The 17,044-nt window shown below is 39.5% G+C and overlaps 1 protein-coding gene across 1 annotated transcript in view; it reads right to left on the bottom strand.

Annotated features, from left to right (window-relative positions):
• Positions 1-2,057: 2,057 nt before the first annotated feature.
• The window catches only part of mrtfaa (myocardin related transcription factor Aa), a 31,436-nt gene continuing 16,449 nt past the window's right edge, over positions 2,058-17,044 (bottom strand). The window contains exons 6-18 of the mRNA XM_066674569.1: positions 16,836-16,990; positions 16,609-16,719; positions 14,655-14,887; positions 13,677-13,836; positions 12,754-13,200; positions 8,885-9,406; positions 6,720-6,917; positions 6,514-6,621; positions 5,438-5,545; positions 4,835-4,921; positions 4,004-4,090; positions 3,230-3,287; positions 2,058-3,148 (exon numbers count right to left, since the gene is read on the bottom strand). Coding sequence (XP_066530666.1) covers positions 2,598-3,148; positions 3,230-3,287; positions 4,004-4,090; positions 4,835-4,921; positions 5,438-5,545; positions 6,514-6,621; positions 6,720-6,917; positions 8,885-9,406; positions 12,754-13,200; positions 13,677-13,836; positions 14,655-14,887; positions 16,609-16,719; positions 16,836-16,990 — 2,825 coding nt within the window. The 3' untranslated portion in view covers positions 2,058-2,597. The remainder of the gene's footprint in view (positions 3,149-3,229; positions 3,288-4,003; positions 4,091-4,834; positions 4,922-5,437; positions 5,546-6,513; positions 6,622-6,719; positions 6,918-8,884; positions 9,407-12,753; positions 13,201-13,676; positions 13,837-14,654; positions 14,888-16,608; positions 16,720-16,835; positions 16,991-17,044) is intronic.

The raw sequence follows: 17,044 nt of genomic DNA, 5'->3' as shown, positions 1-17,044 counted from the left end.
CTACAAAGACTTTATAATTATGACACGGCAGGTGTAAAACAGGGTCTGACAAGCATGTAAAGGCAGAATAAATCCCATTCAAAGGATTTTTTTCACTACATGGAGCCCCCAGCCCAACATTAAAAGTACAAATATATCAAGTGAGAAGAAACGTAGACTTAGAAACTCTGACTTATGCTTATACACATAGATAGATACACTGTCAGAAAAACGGTCTGTGGTGGTATCTTTTGCTGTCACTGTGTTAATACCCTCAAACATTCATGTTCAGCACCTTTAGTAAGGGAACAAAATTATACATTATTCTATTATGAATGTAGATTTTAAAATTTTATACAGATCTGTAAAGAAAGACTTTTTTGAGTCGCCAATCAACCTACCAACGTGTGTTTTTGGACGGAAACCGGAGCACCCGGAGGAAACCCACGCGGACACGGGGAGAACACACCACACTCCTCACAGACAGTCACCCGGAGAAAACCCATACAGACACAGGGAGAACACATCACACTCCTCACAGACAGTCACCCGGAGGAAACCCACGCGGACACGGGGAGAACACACCACACTCCTCACAGACAGTCACCTGGAGGAAACCCACGCAGACACAGGGAGAACACACCAACTCCTCACAGACAGTCACCCGGAGCGGAAATTATTTTGTATGTGAGTTGTAATTAATTGATTCCAAACAGATTTTCTGTCAATGTAATGTATATTGTTGATACTTAAAACATGGATTAGCTGTTAATTTGAGTGAATGCAGTGTGTATGTAAAGCTTGAAAAACCATTTTATTAATATTCATTATTGATTAGTATTTATTTAAATTGAGGAACCTAACACTAATCCGAACACAGAAACACTAAATACTGTAATGAATTGTGATGTTACATTGCTGTCACATTCCCAACCCCTATATGTGAACGAAACATTGAACAGCATGGATACAATGGCAGAGAAAAGTGTGTGTGTTTGTGTATGCATGCACATCCACCTGTGCTTAATGATCTGAGACTGGTTCTTAGAGCTAATCCTATTGCAAACACACACACACACACACATACCCCTGTCTAAGTACACTGATATCCAGAATGAACCACTCTTACTGAGGTCAAATAGAGTTCGGGTTATATATTTGAAACGAACACAGTGTCACATACAATTAATCTTCCTACAATACAGTGTTAACACCTCTTAAAATGGTTGACTGAATCAATCCATGTTTTTTGACAGAAGTTTCTTCTCTAGTTATAGCTATTAAGCTAATGAAGCATTAGTGAATCATGTAGATCATTTAGTAAATTAGCATAAACCATATTGAGATTTTGAAGTCAGTGTAAATCAAAAGTGGTAACCATTCTTTTTTAAATTATCATAATGTATTTCAGAGTAAAACGTGATATCAAAATCTTGTAATAGGTACTAAATGTAATAATACTAGTTTACAATGTTTTTCCCAACTTACTGGTGTAAGGGGATGTAAACAAAGCTCAGGAGATGTTTTAGAGCCAGAACAAAGTCATAAAAAAAGATTATGGGGAAACTAGAATTATTTAAAATGTTTGAAAGATACAATGTTATTGCTTTGATTCACATACTATTACCAGCACTCTGCTGACAGAACCCCATCCATATTCATGGTTTACTAGCATAAAAGCCTTTGTACAAATGAAGCTTAAACACTTAACAGCCCAGATACAACCAAGCGTGTCACCACAGGTCACTGTGTCAGCTTTGTACCTAATACTATACCACCTTCTGGTTAACTCCTGCACACACTGTTAACCAACTGTGTGCACAGGTTAGCGAGTCATGCTAGCAAGTGAAGCATGCATAGCCCTTTTCCACCATAAGAACTCTGGTTCTTGAACCAGTTCCATTCTGGATTCTTAGAACCTTTGTTCTCTCCAGTGAACAGGCCCCAGTTTCCACAAGTTTTGATGGGAAACAAGGATACGTCATTATTGGGGGCACTGTAAGGTTGTCCAAGTTGCTGAATTCAGCTCCAGAGCCAGCGAAGTAAATAAACAGAGTCATGACAGAGACATTGTTTATTTTTGGTTTACAGCAGATTCAGATCAGAGTGAGATATGATACGTGTGTAAATCTTTCTGAATTTTGAGTCTTCGTGCTGAGCTTGTGAACTGCAGAAAAAAAGTACAGCCTAGGAGTTTAGAGCAGGTGCTGAACATCGATTTTTTGAATGCCCTGCTACGAAGCAATGAAGATTTTCTTTTTCCTGGAAAATTTGCAAACATGGATTGCAATCTTTCATCTACATATTTATATATTTTAATTTTGGCCTTCTTTAAAATCTGTGGATTGCAGTTAGTTTTGGTGGACAACTTATTTAAAATAGAAACATTAGCCTAGTAGCTCCAGTGCAAAACTAAAGAAGCGAACTTCAAACAGACACTAAATATGTTATGGCATATTGATTATATTTTAAGTGAAAGACTGTATAAATGTGATGTTTTTAAAGAAATGTACATAAACCTCTTTAACTTTCTTAGTTTTGTCCAAACTGTTGTTGTGTGTGTGTGTGTGTGTGTGTGTGTGTGTGTGTGTGTCTGTGTGTGTGTGTGTCTTCACTGGCTATAAACAGTCCCAGTGCAAATGAAGGTCTGAACTGTCCAAAAAGTCTGTTGAAAAAACACTGGTGGGTGCATGTCCATTCAGGCCCACCATACTTGGCCCATCTCCTACCGACCCACCAATGCCCAGGTCTAGCCAATCCATGCTGTCCATTGCAGACTCGGCCAGCTCCAGCCCAGTGCGGCTGGATGTCAGTCCAAATTCGTATGTGTCCATTGGTGAAGAGGGGTGATCTAGAATGCTGGGTGTACTCAGTAATTGACTGTGAAGTTCATCAATCAAAGTCACATGACCTCCAGGCTCCACCCCAAAAAGGGGTTTCCCAGTGGTGCTTTCTAGGAAGTCCTCCAGGCGCCCGTTTATAATGCTACTGTTACTGACTGCCTCTCGAATCGGGGACCTTACTGATGAAACTCCATGGGATGTGTCAGGGATGGATAGAGTAGGTGGAGACATATGGAGAGGGGAGGGGCTTGGTGAAATGGGCGGGCTGTTTGTGCAAATGTGAGACAGTGCAGGATCTGGAGTTGGCTTGAAATTCCCTGAGATTTCTGTAAAAATGAATCAATAAAATACATTTATAAATATGTAGATAGCAATATACAAAAACAAAAGCATTGCTTGAAACTTACCCCCACTTTGAACCAGAATGTCAAACAGATTGTCGATCTTCTGAGTGCGTCCATTTTTCTGTAAACACACACAGATGTAATGAAAAAATTAAAAAACTATAGCTAACTATTAAATATCAAAACAGAAAGAGAAGTCTAATTGTCAAGTAATATGTTGCTGTATTGAATGCCATCACATAATTGTTAATATACACAAGATAAATGTAAAATATCATATGCCGGTCCATTAAAACTTCACAGAGAGCCCATGCCAGTCTTTTCCTACCAGCAACCACAACATTACAAGCTCTTCTAATCTCACTTCATCAGTGTTTCATTGAATTAAGCCCACAACACGTCTGGAATGCTCAACGGTGAGGTCTGTACCAAGCCCAACTGGCACCGTTAATGCATGCTCAGTGCCTCCAGTTCCATGTGAGCATCATATGATATATCAGCTACAAACACATACATTAATTATATGTCATGCTTAATTATAGCTTAATGTAAAGTTATTTTCACATCAGGTTAGTGTTTATGGCAATATTAAACCCTGTAAACACGGAAAGATTGTAAACAGCTGACGATTAAATGATTCCAATTAGCAGTAGCTAAATACAAAATTATCTTTTCATGAAATATTTTATTTTGAGAACTCTATGACACATCTGAACCACTGGGATGCATATACAGCATGAACAATGCTCAGAATGTTCCTCAAATGGTATGTCAGATGTTGCAAAACTCCCGGTGTTACTCATTGTTTCCCAAAATGGTTTTAAAGGGAGGTGTTACCCTTCTGCGAGAAGTTGGAGTTGAGTTCACTTTAGGTGAGGGTGGAGTAAACAGAATGTGCTGATCTACACCCAAACACATCTCATCCTGATGGAGAGAAAAAGGAAGAAATGTTACCATAGAGATAGAGAAATGGAGAAAAAGGACAGAAAAAAATGAACAGAATTGTAGAATACTCAAGTGACTGATTCTATAAAGAGTTTGAACTTTCAGCAACAGACAAAGCCTTTTTGAGCATCTGATCGCCTGTAGCTATCAAAAAGAATGAACCATCCAGCTCCTGACCACGACTGTGTTTCTGTCTCAGTTTCCAGGCTAACCCTAAGTAACCCTAGTTTAAAAAGCATCCTGAAAGTCACATTAGAGTCTATTTCTAGCCTAAAAATTCTAAATGGTCAGCTAAAGTGGGCTTAATATAAACTATATATGCAAATATGTCTCTACTTTACTTCCCCAACACCCCCACCCCTCCCCTCCAAAAGAAGAACTATAGGTGCAAAGGGCAACAATCTGAAAGCCAGCAGAAGTTTCAATGGGTATATTTTCAAAACGTATGATATATTCCATTATTCATTAATTCATTTGTTTGGTCAGTTAAACCTCTGACTTTGGTCTAAATGAAAGTGCACTGCCCATGCTGACCTTGTAAAGATAAAATATAGAAAATGTGGGAAAAAAACTGTATATTCATAATATTCTTGTAAATTGGTCATTGACTATGTTCTGTGAGGAAGAGGGTAGAAAATCTTTAGTTAATTAGAGGAAACAGGAAGGAATAAGACACACACACACACATACACACATACACAGAGAGAGAGAGGTAGTGTTTACCCTTCTGCATCTAGGTGAAACTGAGTTCAGTTTAGGGGAGGGTGGACTGAACAAGATTTGCTGATCTACATCCAAACATATCTCCTCCTGATGGAGAGAAAGGGGAGTACTGACTATCATATATGGCTAAATGTAGAAGAAGGACAGGCATATTTAATCATTATTGCCTACATATGACTAACAGAATAAAAAGTCTAGCTCCTAAACATAACTGTGTTACCGTCTCAAAATTAGGACGTAATGTTAGGACTATTCTAAGGGTCGATGAATTACAGGGACCCTAATAAATTATTAGATTACTAATTCAGCAATTATCTGTGCTTTGACAGCTTGTGGCCAGAAGAGGGAGCACAGTGTAGCACTCACAACAGCTGTGCCAAATATCTTTTAAATTGCAGGCTTATTTAATTTTTTTTTTCAGTTTAATTGATTGAATATCGTAAACATAATATACAATGACTATAATAATAATAATAATAATAATCACCAACAACAACATCATCAGCTACAATCCACAGAAACATAGTTACACACATGGTTTAACTCATCAGTATTAGCTAGCACATATATATACACACCCCGCAAATAATTCTTCATTCTTACCATATGATTTGGAGAATGCAGATGTTCATTTGTGGAATTTGCTGTTGTAAACAACAAAGAGCGAGCTTTGATGTGATTTGTTGAGCTGTGTTTCTCTGGTTTCAATGCCTGGGAAAGTAAAAGCATCAATCTCAATTATCTATGCTATTAGCATGCCATGCTAATAGCTCTATGCTAATAAGTCAACAGTTTGAGTGTGCTCACCCCATTAGCTACTTCAACACTAATAAGCCAATGGGGTGAAGTCTCGTTTTGGCACTGCCCACAATGATGAAGCATATTATCCATTTAATTAGCACAATTATAAGCCCCATTACAATTCTCAATTGCCTATCAATGATGTTTAATGTGGTATCATTTACATCATTCATTTCTGTGGCTGTGACTCAGGACAACTTTCCCCCTCATTAACCAAGATTTTCCCCATATTCATTTGACAAAAATCTGGAAAGAGTGTGCTGACCGCAAAACTGACAATATTGTTTTTTATCAGTCACACAGGATTACCTCTCATGACGCTAATGAACATACTAATCTTAATAAATAACACACGTGCTACATATGCTCTAAATGTACACTACACAGAGTAGCATTTTTATCAATGTGCCCCAAACCCTGATTTTTAAGGGATGTACTCTATGAATTTGAAAATATATTCCATTCATTGAAGCAGGACCATGCAGGAACTCCTTCTCTTAGCCATAAATATACCCTGTGAACTCACATCATTTCCGTGTTGGACAAACTTGCTCCCACCTCCACCCTTTTATTGTATTCATCTATCCAACAGGGGGTTCAGCAAATTAAAAATCATGCTTTTGCAGCACTTTTTCTTTGATGGAACTCATAATGAATGCAGTGGCAAATAAATTACTGTCATTCAATCTATTTTAGTGATAGTTTTCAATCTAATAATTAGGTTACTTTTTGATTAATAAAATTTAGAGAAACTATGTATATATATAGCATGTTTAAATTTGTAAATTGCTCTAGATATGAGTGTCTGCCAATCACCCTAAATGTAAAAATCATATGAAACGCTATTTTAGATAAAATAATCATGACCCAGCTCTAACCTTTTTGAGTGGTTGTTTGCAAATTGTCTGCTGTATTGACTGGACATCACTGTCTGGCATCTCAAGTGCTGATTGCCTGGGTAACTTGGTGGGTGTGGACTTCTGTCTCTGGAAATGAATAAATGTACAGAAATATCACTGCATGAATAAAAAGAAAACAAATGGTATTTACCCAAGCCACAGTAAATTCAACCCCTGGCTGGTACCTGTGGGTTGACCCGATTGGTCACTTTATTTTGAGGGTTTTTGCTGGCTTGGTTATACATGTTGTGATTGATCAGCTTTGGCAGGAAGTGGTTTCCATTTTTGTCCATCAGCAGAGATTGCTTGGAGTTAGATTTAAGGCCATCCACTTGAAAGGGGGTGAGGTGATATGACTGCTGGTTGATTAACCCCTTAGTCCCCTGTAAGAAGACATTATGAAATGAAACAAATATAATTAATTTCATAAACACAACTTCATTTCCTTTTCAACTATTAATTTTATACCATTTCAAAGAGCATTCTTTGCGCTGTATGACTTTTCAACATTACTAGACCGAAATATTTATCATGCAAATCTTAAATTTAAAGAAACATTCAGAACCAGATTTCAACATTACTTCATCATTACAACTGTTTATTCATATCCTGTAGCTGTGTAGCCATATTTAACGATGTCTATAACTTTAGAATTAATTATTCAAGTATCAAGAAGGCTAAATAAGGAAGACACAAGCTAAAGCTAACTTTAGGTAGCTAAGGTAGTTATTTTGTTATCCCAATAATTTGTGGCTTTTTTGGCTTTTTTCTATGGCCCCATCTTTGTTATCTTGATAATTTTGTTAAATATCTAAGGTATTAGTAGTATAAGAGTGCTAACTGATTGGGTTACTATAAAGATGGTCTGTTTCTGAAGGCACTATAGTAGAATTCTTTTATTTAAAATGTGGGGCTGCTAGCAAGCAATGAGGAGATATGAGCTCAATTTGCTGTGGGGAAAAAAACATCACTTCTCTCTAAAAAGACTATGTCTAGATAAAATGAGCAGCAACTCCAACTAAATAACATCACCGTTACTAAAGAATAATTTTTTTTTTTTGTTATTAGTTATACTTATTCAAGCTTGGTGGTATTTATTTCCTGTAGATCAGTGGCTAAGCAGTGAGCATTTGTTGACACCACAGGGATTCTCAGTCAATGAATAACAAATTGGAATAATGCATGCTGGTTATTCTACAAATTTAATGAATGAATATATTTAAGTTTTAAGTTAAGGATTTAAGTTTTGAGTTTAAATTAGAATTCTGGTAAACAAACAAGATTAAGAAACACAATGTCATGATGCGGAATACCAATAAAATGTCATATTACACTGTAGATTTATGCCAGAATGCTCCAATAAATCACTCAAATGATGTTTTGATCACTCTTTGATTCATAGTTTGAAAGTCAACACAGTTTTTCTTTAAACAGGGCATCAGAGTATATGTCCAATATATTTGCAAACATGCATTTAAACTAGTGAATTCAGCTACTCTAATATACTCTAGTGCTATATACATTCTCTGCTTCAAATTCAAATCCTTCCAGAAAAGTACAAAAGAGAGACACATTACATATGATTATATTTCATTTCATTAGAAATGGTGTCCACAAACTGTTGGCCACATTTTGTGTCTTAGCTTGAGATGGAGGTCCAATTACTGAGAGGTTCTTCTATTGTAACAATCTTGACATTGTAAAAATAGACGAACACTTTTTTTGGTTCCATATAGAACCCTTTTCTGGAAGGTGCTATTTAGAACCATCTATAGCACATTCTCTATCAATCTGAAGGACTCCTTTATGATGCAAAGACCATTTAAATAAAGCAAAAGTTTCTTAAAGTGTCCAAGTTTCTATACAGAAAAATTATCATTACTAAACAAACCTCAAAGAATGATCATTTTTAAGTTTGTATTTAGGGCTGGACAATAATCAATAATTGATATAGTTTAAAATCGCAATATAAAAAGTTTCAATGACAACTATATGATTTTTAAACACATTTTCAATATTTCAATGTACATTACAACATATGCCACTGATTGATGTCGTTACAGGCCACTGTCCTCAGTTCATCGCACTCAGTTTATAATTTAGTTTAAAAATATAAATATTGACAAAACCACGAGGTTTATGTTTGATGGTGATGTCATGTTTCTTGTTTGTTCTTGGAAGCTTTTTAATGGATTTTATACCATTCATATCGATATCGGAATTATATCGTATCAACCAAAATAAAAAAAATATTGTGATATAAATTTTGACCGAATTGTCCAGCTCTATTTGTAAGCTAAATAACATCCACAAAATGTATTCCCCACGTTCTCACTGAAAGGAAGCTGACCTGCTGAGAGACCGGCTGCAGCTGTTGTTGCTGTTGTTGTTTGGTGAGTGTTGGGCTGGGTTGCTCTTTGTGGGTTTTCTTGTGTTTGTTTTGTGTTTGTTTGCAGAGGGTAAGCTGCTTTTGCTGCAGGATGATTTGCTCTAATTTGTTCTGCTTCTGCTGCTGTTGCTGGACCTGTATCTCCTCCACTTCCTCCATGGGGATGTCCTGAGGTTCCTCCTTCACTATAATTGTTGGGTGTGGCTTGATGGCCCCACCCCCTGTGTGTTGGCCGTGCAGCTGTGAGCGCAGTCTCTCCACTAGCTGCTGTTTCTGTTGCAGCATGCGGGTCAGCTCTGCAATGCGTCTGTCTTTCTCCTGCAGCATCTGGTCCTTATCTGCAGGATGTCTTTTGGTCAGGGGCAGGAGGGTGGGGCCACAGTTAACTAGGGGAATGACTGGAGGGGAGTCATCTATAATGTGGACGGTGGGCAGGGTAGGGGATGAGGGCTGGAGAGAGAGCTGAGTGAGAGGAGATGTCACCTGGTAGAGAGAGAGAGAGAGAGAGAGAGAGAGAGATCATAAGTCATACATTAGAATTGACAGGTTTTTGATTCCAAACAGTGTTAACTGATTGGGTTACTATAAAGATGAAGGCACTATGGTAGAAGCCTTTTATTTAAAATGTGGAGCTGCTAGCAAGCAATGAGGAGAGAAATTAGCTCAATATGCTGTGGGAAAAAACATCACTTCTCTCTAAAAAGACTATGTCCAGATAAAATGAGCAGCAACTCCAACATCACTGTTACTAAAGAATTATTATTATTTTTTGTAAGTTGTATTGGAATTACGTCTGTTGTATCTAGCAGGGCCAAATAAAATTTTGATAAGAAGGAAAATAAAGCTATTCTATTCTGTTCTGACATGAGGGGGAGGGCTTGTTACATTGGATATCATCACTGCTGCAATTCGAACATAGATAAGGGACCACAGGTCCAGGACCCAACCATAGGTATAACGCCTATGTATAAAAGCCTGACTCTGCTTTCATACAACAGTTGTACAAACACCATTTAACTGTAGTGTAACAGTAACAAATGACAACAGATCATGAATTATTTGATTATTTAAAATTGGTTTAGCTCTGTCCACACCAATTGTCCCAACGCATAACTGTGACTATTATCAATACATAAACATAAATACTGCACATATATGGTGTAACGGTTTACGGATAATCCATGCTTAGTACAGGTTGCCCTTCATGATTCAGGATGCACATGAACCGTGGATTAATCACCAAATGTAACCATAACAGTGTGGAATACAGTTTTACTGCTGCAGTTCATTTTTAGGTTAAAAATTCCCTAAGTCTCAACCCAGAGCTGCAATGAAAACATATACAGACTGAGCAGCTGTCATGTGAACAGAGTGTGTGGATAATACAGTTTGTAAACATTGTGCCACAAGAGCCAGCCGTACAACAAGCACAACCGCAGCTTTGGGGGGATATTCCACAAACCAGGATTTTTCAGTTTAACCAGATAACATAATCCCAAAGTCAAACCTGGCCAATAGGAACAGATCTGAGGGACACTGCTTTTGAACAGTCCTCCACTGTGGGCTTAAATGCAACATTCACAATTGTAATAAAAAAAAACAAAAAACAAAAACAAAGTGGCTTGGTCAGACATGCTAGGCTTCCTCTCTCTCGGCTCACAGAATAGAAACAGCAAAAAGCCCTCCAAACATTGAAAAACACAAAAAGAGATATGAATATCGCTTTATACCTGCTCAATAGGCTGGTAACATTGACTTATTTTGTTTTTGGATTATTTAGGTAGGAATTTACTCTAAATTCAGTAGAGTGCAAACTACATGAAAGTAAACACAGACCAAACTACAAATCTAAACAACTCGAGTTACAAATAAAGTTCTGGAGTAATTCAAACAATTAATAAACACTTACAGAGAAGTTAAACTTCATCCACATACAAAGAATATTCACTTTTCTCCTAAAACATACAATTTCAACGTAAAAGATGCAAAGCTTCTGAATGTAAACAAACCAGAGAGAACTGCATTTTCCCAAAATTGTAGATGTTCCCTTTAAGTAAGCTGGCTATGTGAGAGATCCTGCTTTGTGAAATACTCCCCTGGGGGTCCTGGGGGGCCCAATTGGAACTCAGGGAAGTTGCTGTATTTGCATGGCTCCACTCCTTCCCTGTTCAGGTTTGTTTGGGACTGTTTAGAAGCATGCTCGTTGTAACGTTAGGGAATCTGAGTGCACTTAGCTTGACAACGCAGCTTGTTAGCTTAGTTTGTCTGTAAGTGTAGGTGTGTGATGTATGTGTTGGTGAGTGAGGTTTCCCCAGTTCTCAGCATGGTGTTAGGACTTTTCCCACCTCTTCTTTGTCACTTGCTATAACATTTTCAAACTGAAAACTAGAATTACTATTTTATATTTTTCTCACTATTTTTCTTTCTTGGTGACCTGAAAAACGTTTCCATCTGTGACTCAAAACCCATGATCTGGTCTGAACCATGGATTTTGTGAATCTTTACACGACTGCTCACTAGCTTGCTATTTTGTGTAGGTCTTTATTACCACAGGCCAGCAGCTTTGTATCATGTACTTGTATCTGAATAATGATTATTCTCGCCTGATTGAGCTGCTGATGCAGCAGACTCCTTAAAAGTTAATAGAACACTCCTGTAAAAGAGAGCCATACTAGTTAAAATTCTCTATATAAGTTCTTATAGAATATCTTTTATGCCTTAACAAATGTTGTATAATCTTTAACATTGATAATTCGGTGTTACCATTATCACAACAGACAAATGACAGCAAACTGGATCTAACTTGTGACCTTCCAATTACAGGATACACACATCAACTGTGGTATTACTGGTATCACTCATCATTAACAGACACTTATCATAGTATATAATCAGGATGAATCAACAGCTTATCAAGACATGAACATCTTACAATTTCCACCAACCAATGAGGACATGCCCTAGATCAGACACGTCAAACTGGGTTAGTTCCGGGCCACAACTCTGCTGTGTTTTCCCCTCAGGTAGCGATCTGAAGGCTTTTGTAATTAGCTGATAAAAGTTAAAATACAATCCAAGGTCCAGCCAAAACATACTGCAGTTTTTACACTGAACAATCACAGGATTAGGAACACCTACCTTTATCTACACTCGCTGTCCATTTTATCAGCTTTGAAATAGTGAAAACACAGGAGCACTTTGCAGTTCTCCAATTACAGACTGTAGTCCAGCTGTTTCTCTACATCCCCGTTTTACCCTGCTCTTCAATGGTCAGGATCCCCATAGGACCACCACAGAGCAGGGATGAAATAGATGATGGAACATCCTTGGTGCTGCAAGTGAGGCTGATGTGGTGGTGATGTGTTAGTGTGTGTTGGACTGATATAAATAGATCAGATAAAGCAGAGCTGCTGGAGTTTTTAAACACTGTCTCCACTCACTGTCCAGTCTGTAACTGTAGAACTACAAAGTTCTGTTGTATGGTCCATGGAGCTGACAAAATGGACATATAAATATGTCTGCATGCTCGACAGACGTATTATTTTCATGTGATCATCAACTGATAGTTGTTTGAATGAATGATCACAAATGATGATAATCATAACAGTTTAACCGCTTTATTTTCTATTGTTTTGTTTAAGACCAATAAGTCCTTGGATATGGACAAATCTGACCACTCGGTTAAAAAGTTTGGACTTTCCTACTATAATAGATGAAGCCTGCAGTTCTGTGGCCTGCAAGGACTTGAGTACGACACCTGGCAAATATTTAGAAGTTTATCAAGGGTAGATTTCAGGTTCAAAATCATTTCAGTTAAAAAGTGAACATACCATTTCCCCAAAAGTGTCTCCATTACTGACGTGGTCATCTGGGCTCATTTCAGTTAATGACTGCTCGGACTGCGTGGGCGATAGAGGAGGTGAAGAGCTACAACTCCCAAACTGCATCATCTGGGGCTGAACGGCAGGTGGAGTCCCACCTCCTCCCACAGTGGCGACTAATGGGAGAGCGGCCACCACCATGCTGCTGTTTCCCGATGGCTGGAGGACGTGGGTGGATGCAGGGGATTGGACAATCTGCTGCTGCTGGTTCTGCTGCAGTTGTGGCTGGGAAGTGTTGGTGTTAGAATTTACAGGAACACTAGTGGCCCCTGGAGTACTGGAGGAATCACTGTCACCATGCTGTTTATGGAAGCTTTTTAGACGCTCTATAAGGTTGTTTTTGGTCCCAGAGACAGTGAGAGCACGGATTTTGAGTTCATGTTTCAGCTCTGCAACCTACAGGAGAACAAGAGACGTACAAACACCGAGTGATTCATTCAATGACCAAATCTACACAGACAGTCCTTAGATTTAGATTTGTGCTACTTTATGATGACCTCATTGTGAACAGACATTGAGTTGTGCATACACGGCTTGTATAATCTCCACAGAAAAGCATTAAATACAATGGCACATGTACCTAAGGTACATGTATCTACCAACATTGGCTAGAGGGATATGAAGCTTCCTAAGCATTTGGCTCTGTAGCAAGTAAACTGTATTCTGTACAGTGATGGAGATCTTGAACTAATCATCCCATCATCAGCAGTTATGTTGCAGTTGAATGTCATCAAATCCTCACATCTATGCTCCAGTATCTAGTATAAATTCTTGTATCAGGGGATACCGGGGTGGGGGCTTTATAGTGGAAAATCAACCGGGTACCAAGTGAGTAGAGCTGTGTTGAGTGGATAAAAAGGGGCATGGCTAACCTTTAGCTCCTCCAGGTTGGGGGGCAGAGGTGGGAGATTAACCTCTATGATGGCATGGTGACTTGACCCATTCAAATCGGTGGATGGTGGTTGAGGAGGTGAAGCTTTTTTTGTTGATGATGACCTGCTGGTTGAAGAAGCTTGCTGTTCCCCTGGAGGCCTGAGTGAATATCAAAGTGCCTAATGAGCTGACTTTATAGGCATCATTTATTCATGCATATTCATTGTCTGTAACCGCGTATACAGTTCAGGGTCGCGGTGGGTCCGGAGCCTACCTGGAATCATTGGGCGCAAGGCAGGAACACACCCTGGAGGGGGCACCAGTCCCTCACAGGGCGACACACACTCACACATTCACACCTATGGAACTTTTGAGTCGCCAATCCAGCTAACAACGTGTTTTTTGGACTGTGGGAGGAAACCTACGCAGATACGGAGAGAACACACCAAAAATTTCGCAGTCACCCGGAGTGGGACTTGAACCCACAACCTCCAGGTCCCCAGAGCTGTGTGACTGCGACACTACCTGCTGCGCCACTGTGCCGCCCTGGCATCATTTAGTAACATGCAATTTTTGTACCAAGCATTTTGGTAACATGTAATTGTAATTCAAAATTGCAATGCCTAGTATTAATAAAGTAATTTGTCACTGCGTTTGTTATGAGTTCCTTCAAGGCAAAATCATGTGCATTGATTAGTTCTGTCCTTGGGGATAATATCGTATCCAAATGCATGTGTGAGTTTTGATTTGATAAATTTGGTGATTTTGATGTTAGCGAATGAAGTGCAATAATATTTCATATTGTATTTTAAAGGAACACTATGTAGTATTTCTACCCTAAGATTACAGCTTATAAATGACTGTGATGTTCCACTGAGCTGCTTTTGTGGACAGTAGTTAAGTCAATAAGTATTAAAACACACTTGTTAGTGCTTTAAAAAAAAAACACACACATACTACCAAAACATAGAGTATACCTGGGTGGAGCTGGAAGAATGGTGGGATAGTTTGAATGATGCTGGCTCATGATTTGCAGCTGTAGGAATAGCTGCTGTTGGTGGAGCAGTTTGGAGTAGGTGGAGTCTAAAGGTGGCAGAGACTCTTTCTCGGTTTTCTGATCCGGAGGAATGTACTGATGATATTTCAGCTTCCTCACCTTGGGCTTGCTGTCCTTCTGCTTCCTGCTGCGGTCTGAAACAGCTTTACTGCCCTGAGAGAGAGAGAGAGAAGAGAGAGAGAGAGAGAGAGAGAGAGAGAGAGAGAGAGAGAGAGAGACAGAGAGAGAGAGAGAGAGAGAAGAAAGTCATTGACAAATTTAGAGAAAGAAATAATGATCGAAAAAGAGAGGCAAATAGTGTGAGAGACACAGTGAAGGATGTGGGGTCGGGAAGTGAGAACAGTGAGAACAGGAAGAATACATAAAAGTTGACAGATAGGGAGAAAGACAGATATAGATGAGAAAAGAGAAAGAAAGTCAATCCTTATTATCACATTGAGCTGTTTCTGTTACAGAGGTGTGGGCTTTATCTGACACTCTGAACGTGTGAATTTTCTGAGATGTGGAGCAATTCTGTACAATGATTTTGTAACAGCTTTGATTTTTTTGTCCTGTAGAACCTGAAAGTGTCATTATTCATTCATTTATAATCTGTATATCGGTCGCGGTGGGTCTGGAGCCTACCCAGAATCATTGGGCACAAGGCAGGAACACACCCTGAAGGAGGAGCCAGTCCTGCACAGGGCAACACACACACACATATATATATATATACTCACACCTAGGGACACCTAGGTCACCAATCCAAATATAAAGGTGTGTTTTTGTACTGTGGGGGAAACGAAAGCACCCGGAAAAAAAACCTACGTGGACACAGGGAGAACACACCAAACTCCTCAAAGACAGTCACCCGGAGGAAACTCACGCAGACACAGGGAGAACACACCACATTCCTCACAGACAGTCACCCGGAGGAAACCCACACAGACACAGGGAGAACACACCACACTCCTCACAGATAGTCACCCAGAGGAAACCCACGCAGACACAGGGAGAACACACCACACTCCTCACAGACAGTCACCCAGAGGAAACCCACGCAGACACAGGAAGAACACACCACACTCCTCACAGACAGTCACCCGGAGGAAACCCATGCAGACCCAGGGAGAACACACCACACTCCTCACAGACAGTCACCCGGAGGAAACCCACGCAGACACAGAGAGAACACACCACACTCCTCACAGAGAGTCACCCGGAGAAAACCCACGCAGACACAGAGAGAACACACCACACTCCTCACAGAGAGTCACCCAGAGCGGGATTTAAACCAACAACCTCCAGGTCCCTTTGGTGCTTCATATCTATGTCTTTGTTTACATGTGGATTTTATTATGTTGGTGTGTTGTACAGAAAATATGGAGGGTAGGACTAATAAATGCAGAAATTAATAAAGTAACACAAAGTTTTGTTCATAATATATAAACACTAGATGATCTACCGCCAAAGAACAAAGAAGGCCAAGAACATTTTTTTGATTTTAAGAATTACAATTACTTATTTATCCAATTTAACAGGTTAGAGTAAAGCATGTTTAACGTGGCTGTGCGCACCTATATGCAGTTTTATAAACACACTAACACCACAAAATATCTCACACTCACGCAAAAAATAAAAATAATTCAGCAGTCCTCTCTCTGTAAGATATAACATGTGTGTAAATGTGGCGAGTTCCGAGCCGTCCTGCTGAGCTTGTGAATTAACCAAGGCCGAACTGAGGCTCTTGCTAACGTGTATGGTGTCGCACCAAACATAGCCCCAGAAACACACACAAACTGAGCATATTCCTGTTTTATTTTCCTATTATTCAGCCACAGTTCACGCTGAAGAACCTACTGTTCTTTGCTTCCAGCTGGGGACAAATTTTTCACCTTTAACTGTCCAGCTGCAGGTTTCTGGGTTGCTGTCCCATTGGTCAGTTCCTGCTGAGGAGCAGCTGCGTTGGGCACTGGTAGTGGAGGGGGTGGGGGAGGGGGTGGAGCCTAGTGGGCAAAAAAATTAAAGATTGTGTTAAATTTTTTATGTTTATGTTTATGTGGAGAGTCTCATAAAGACACTGGTGTGTGTGTGTGTGTGTGTGTGTGTGTGTTGTTTTTACCTGTTCAGGTGCGGGCTCACTGGCAGGTGCATCAGGGGAAGCTGAAGGGAGGGCGGGGTCTGGGGGAGACGTCTGATTGGTTGATTCCTGACTGACAGCATGATCAGGAGATAACGCATCACCGCTGTCATCATCACCTGAAGACTTTGCTGCATCTGAGAGAGAGAAAGAGAAAGAGACAGAGAAAGAAAATAGGGCAGAAGGAGAAA

Source organism: Hoplias malabaricus, chromosome 6, assembly GCF_029633855.1.
Source record: "Hoplias malabaricus isolate fHopMal1 chromosome 6, fHopMal1.hap1, whole genome shotgun sequence".
Taxonomy (NCBI): Eukaryota; Metazoa; Chordata; class Actinopteri; order Characiformes; family Erythrinidae; genus Hoplias; species Hoplias malabaricus.
This window is presented reverse-complemented; position numbering and strand designations above follow the sequence as displayed.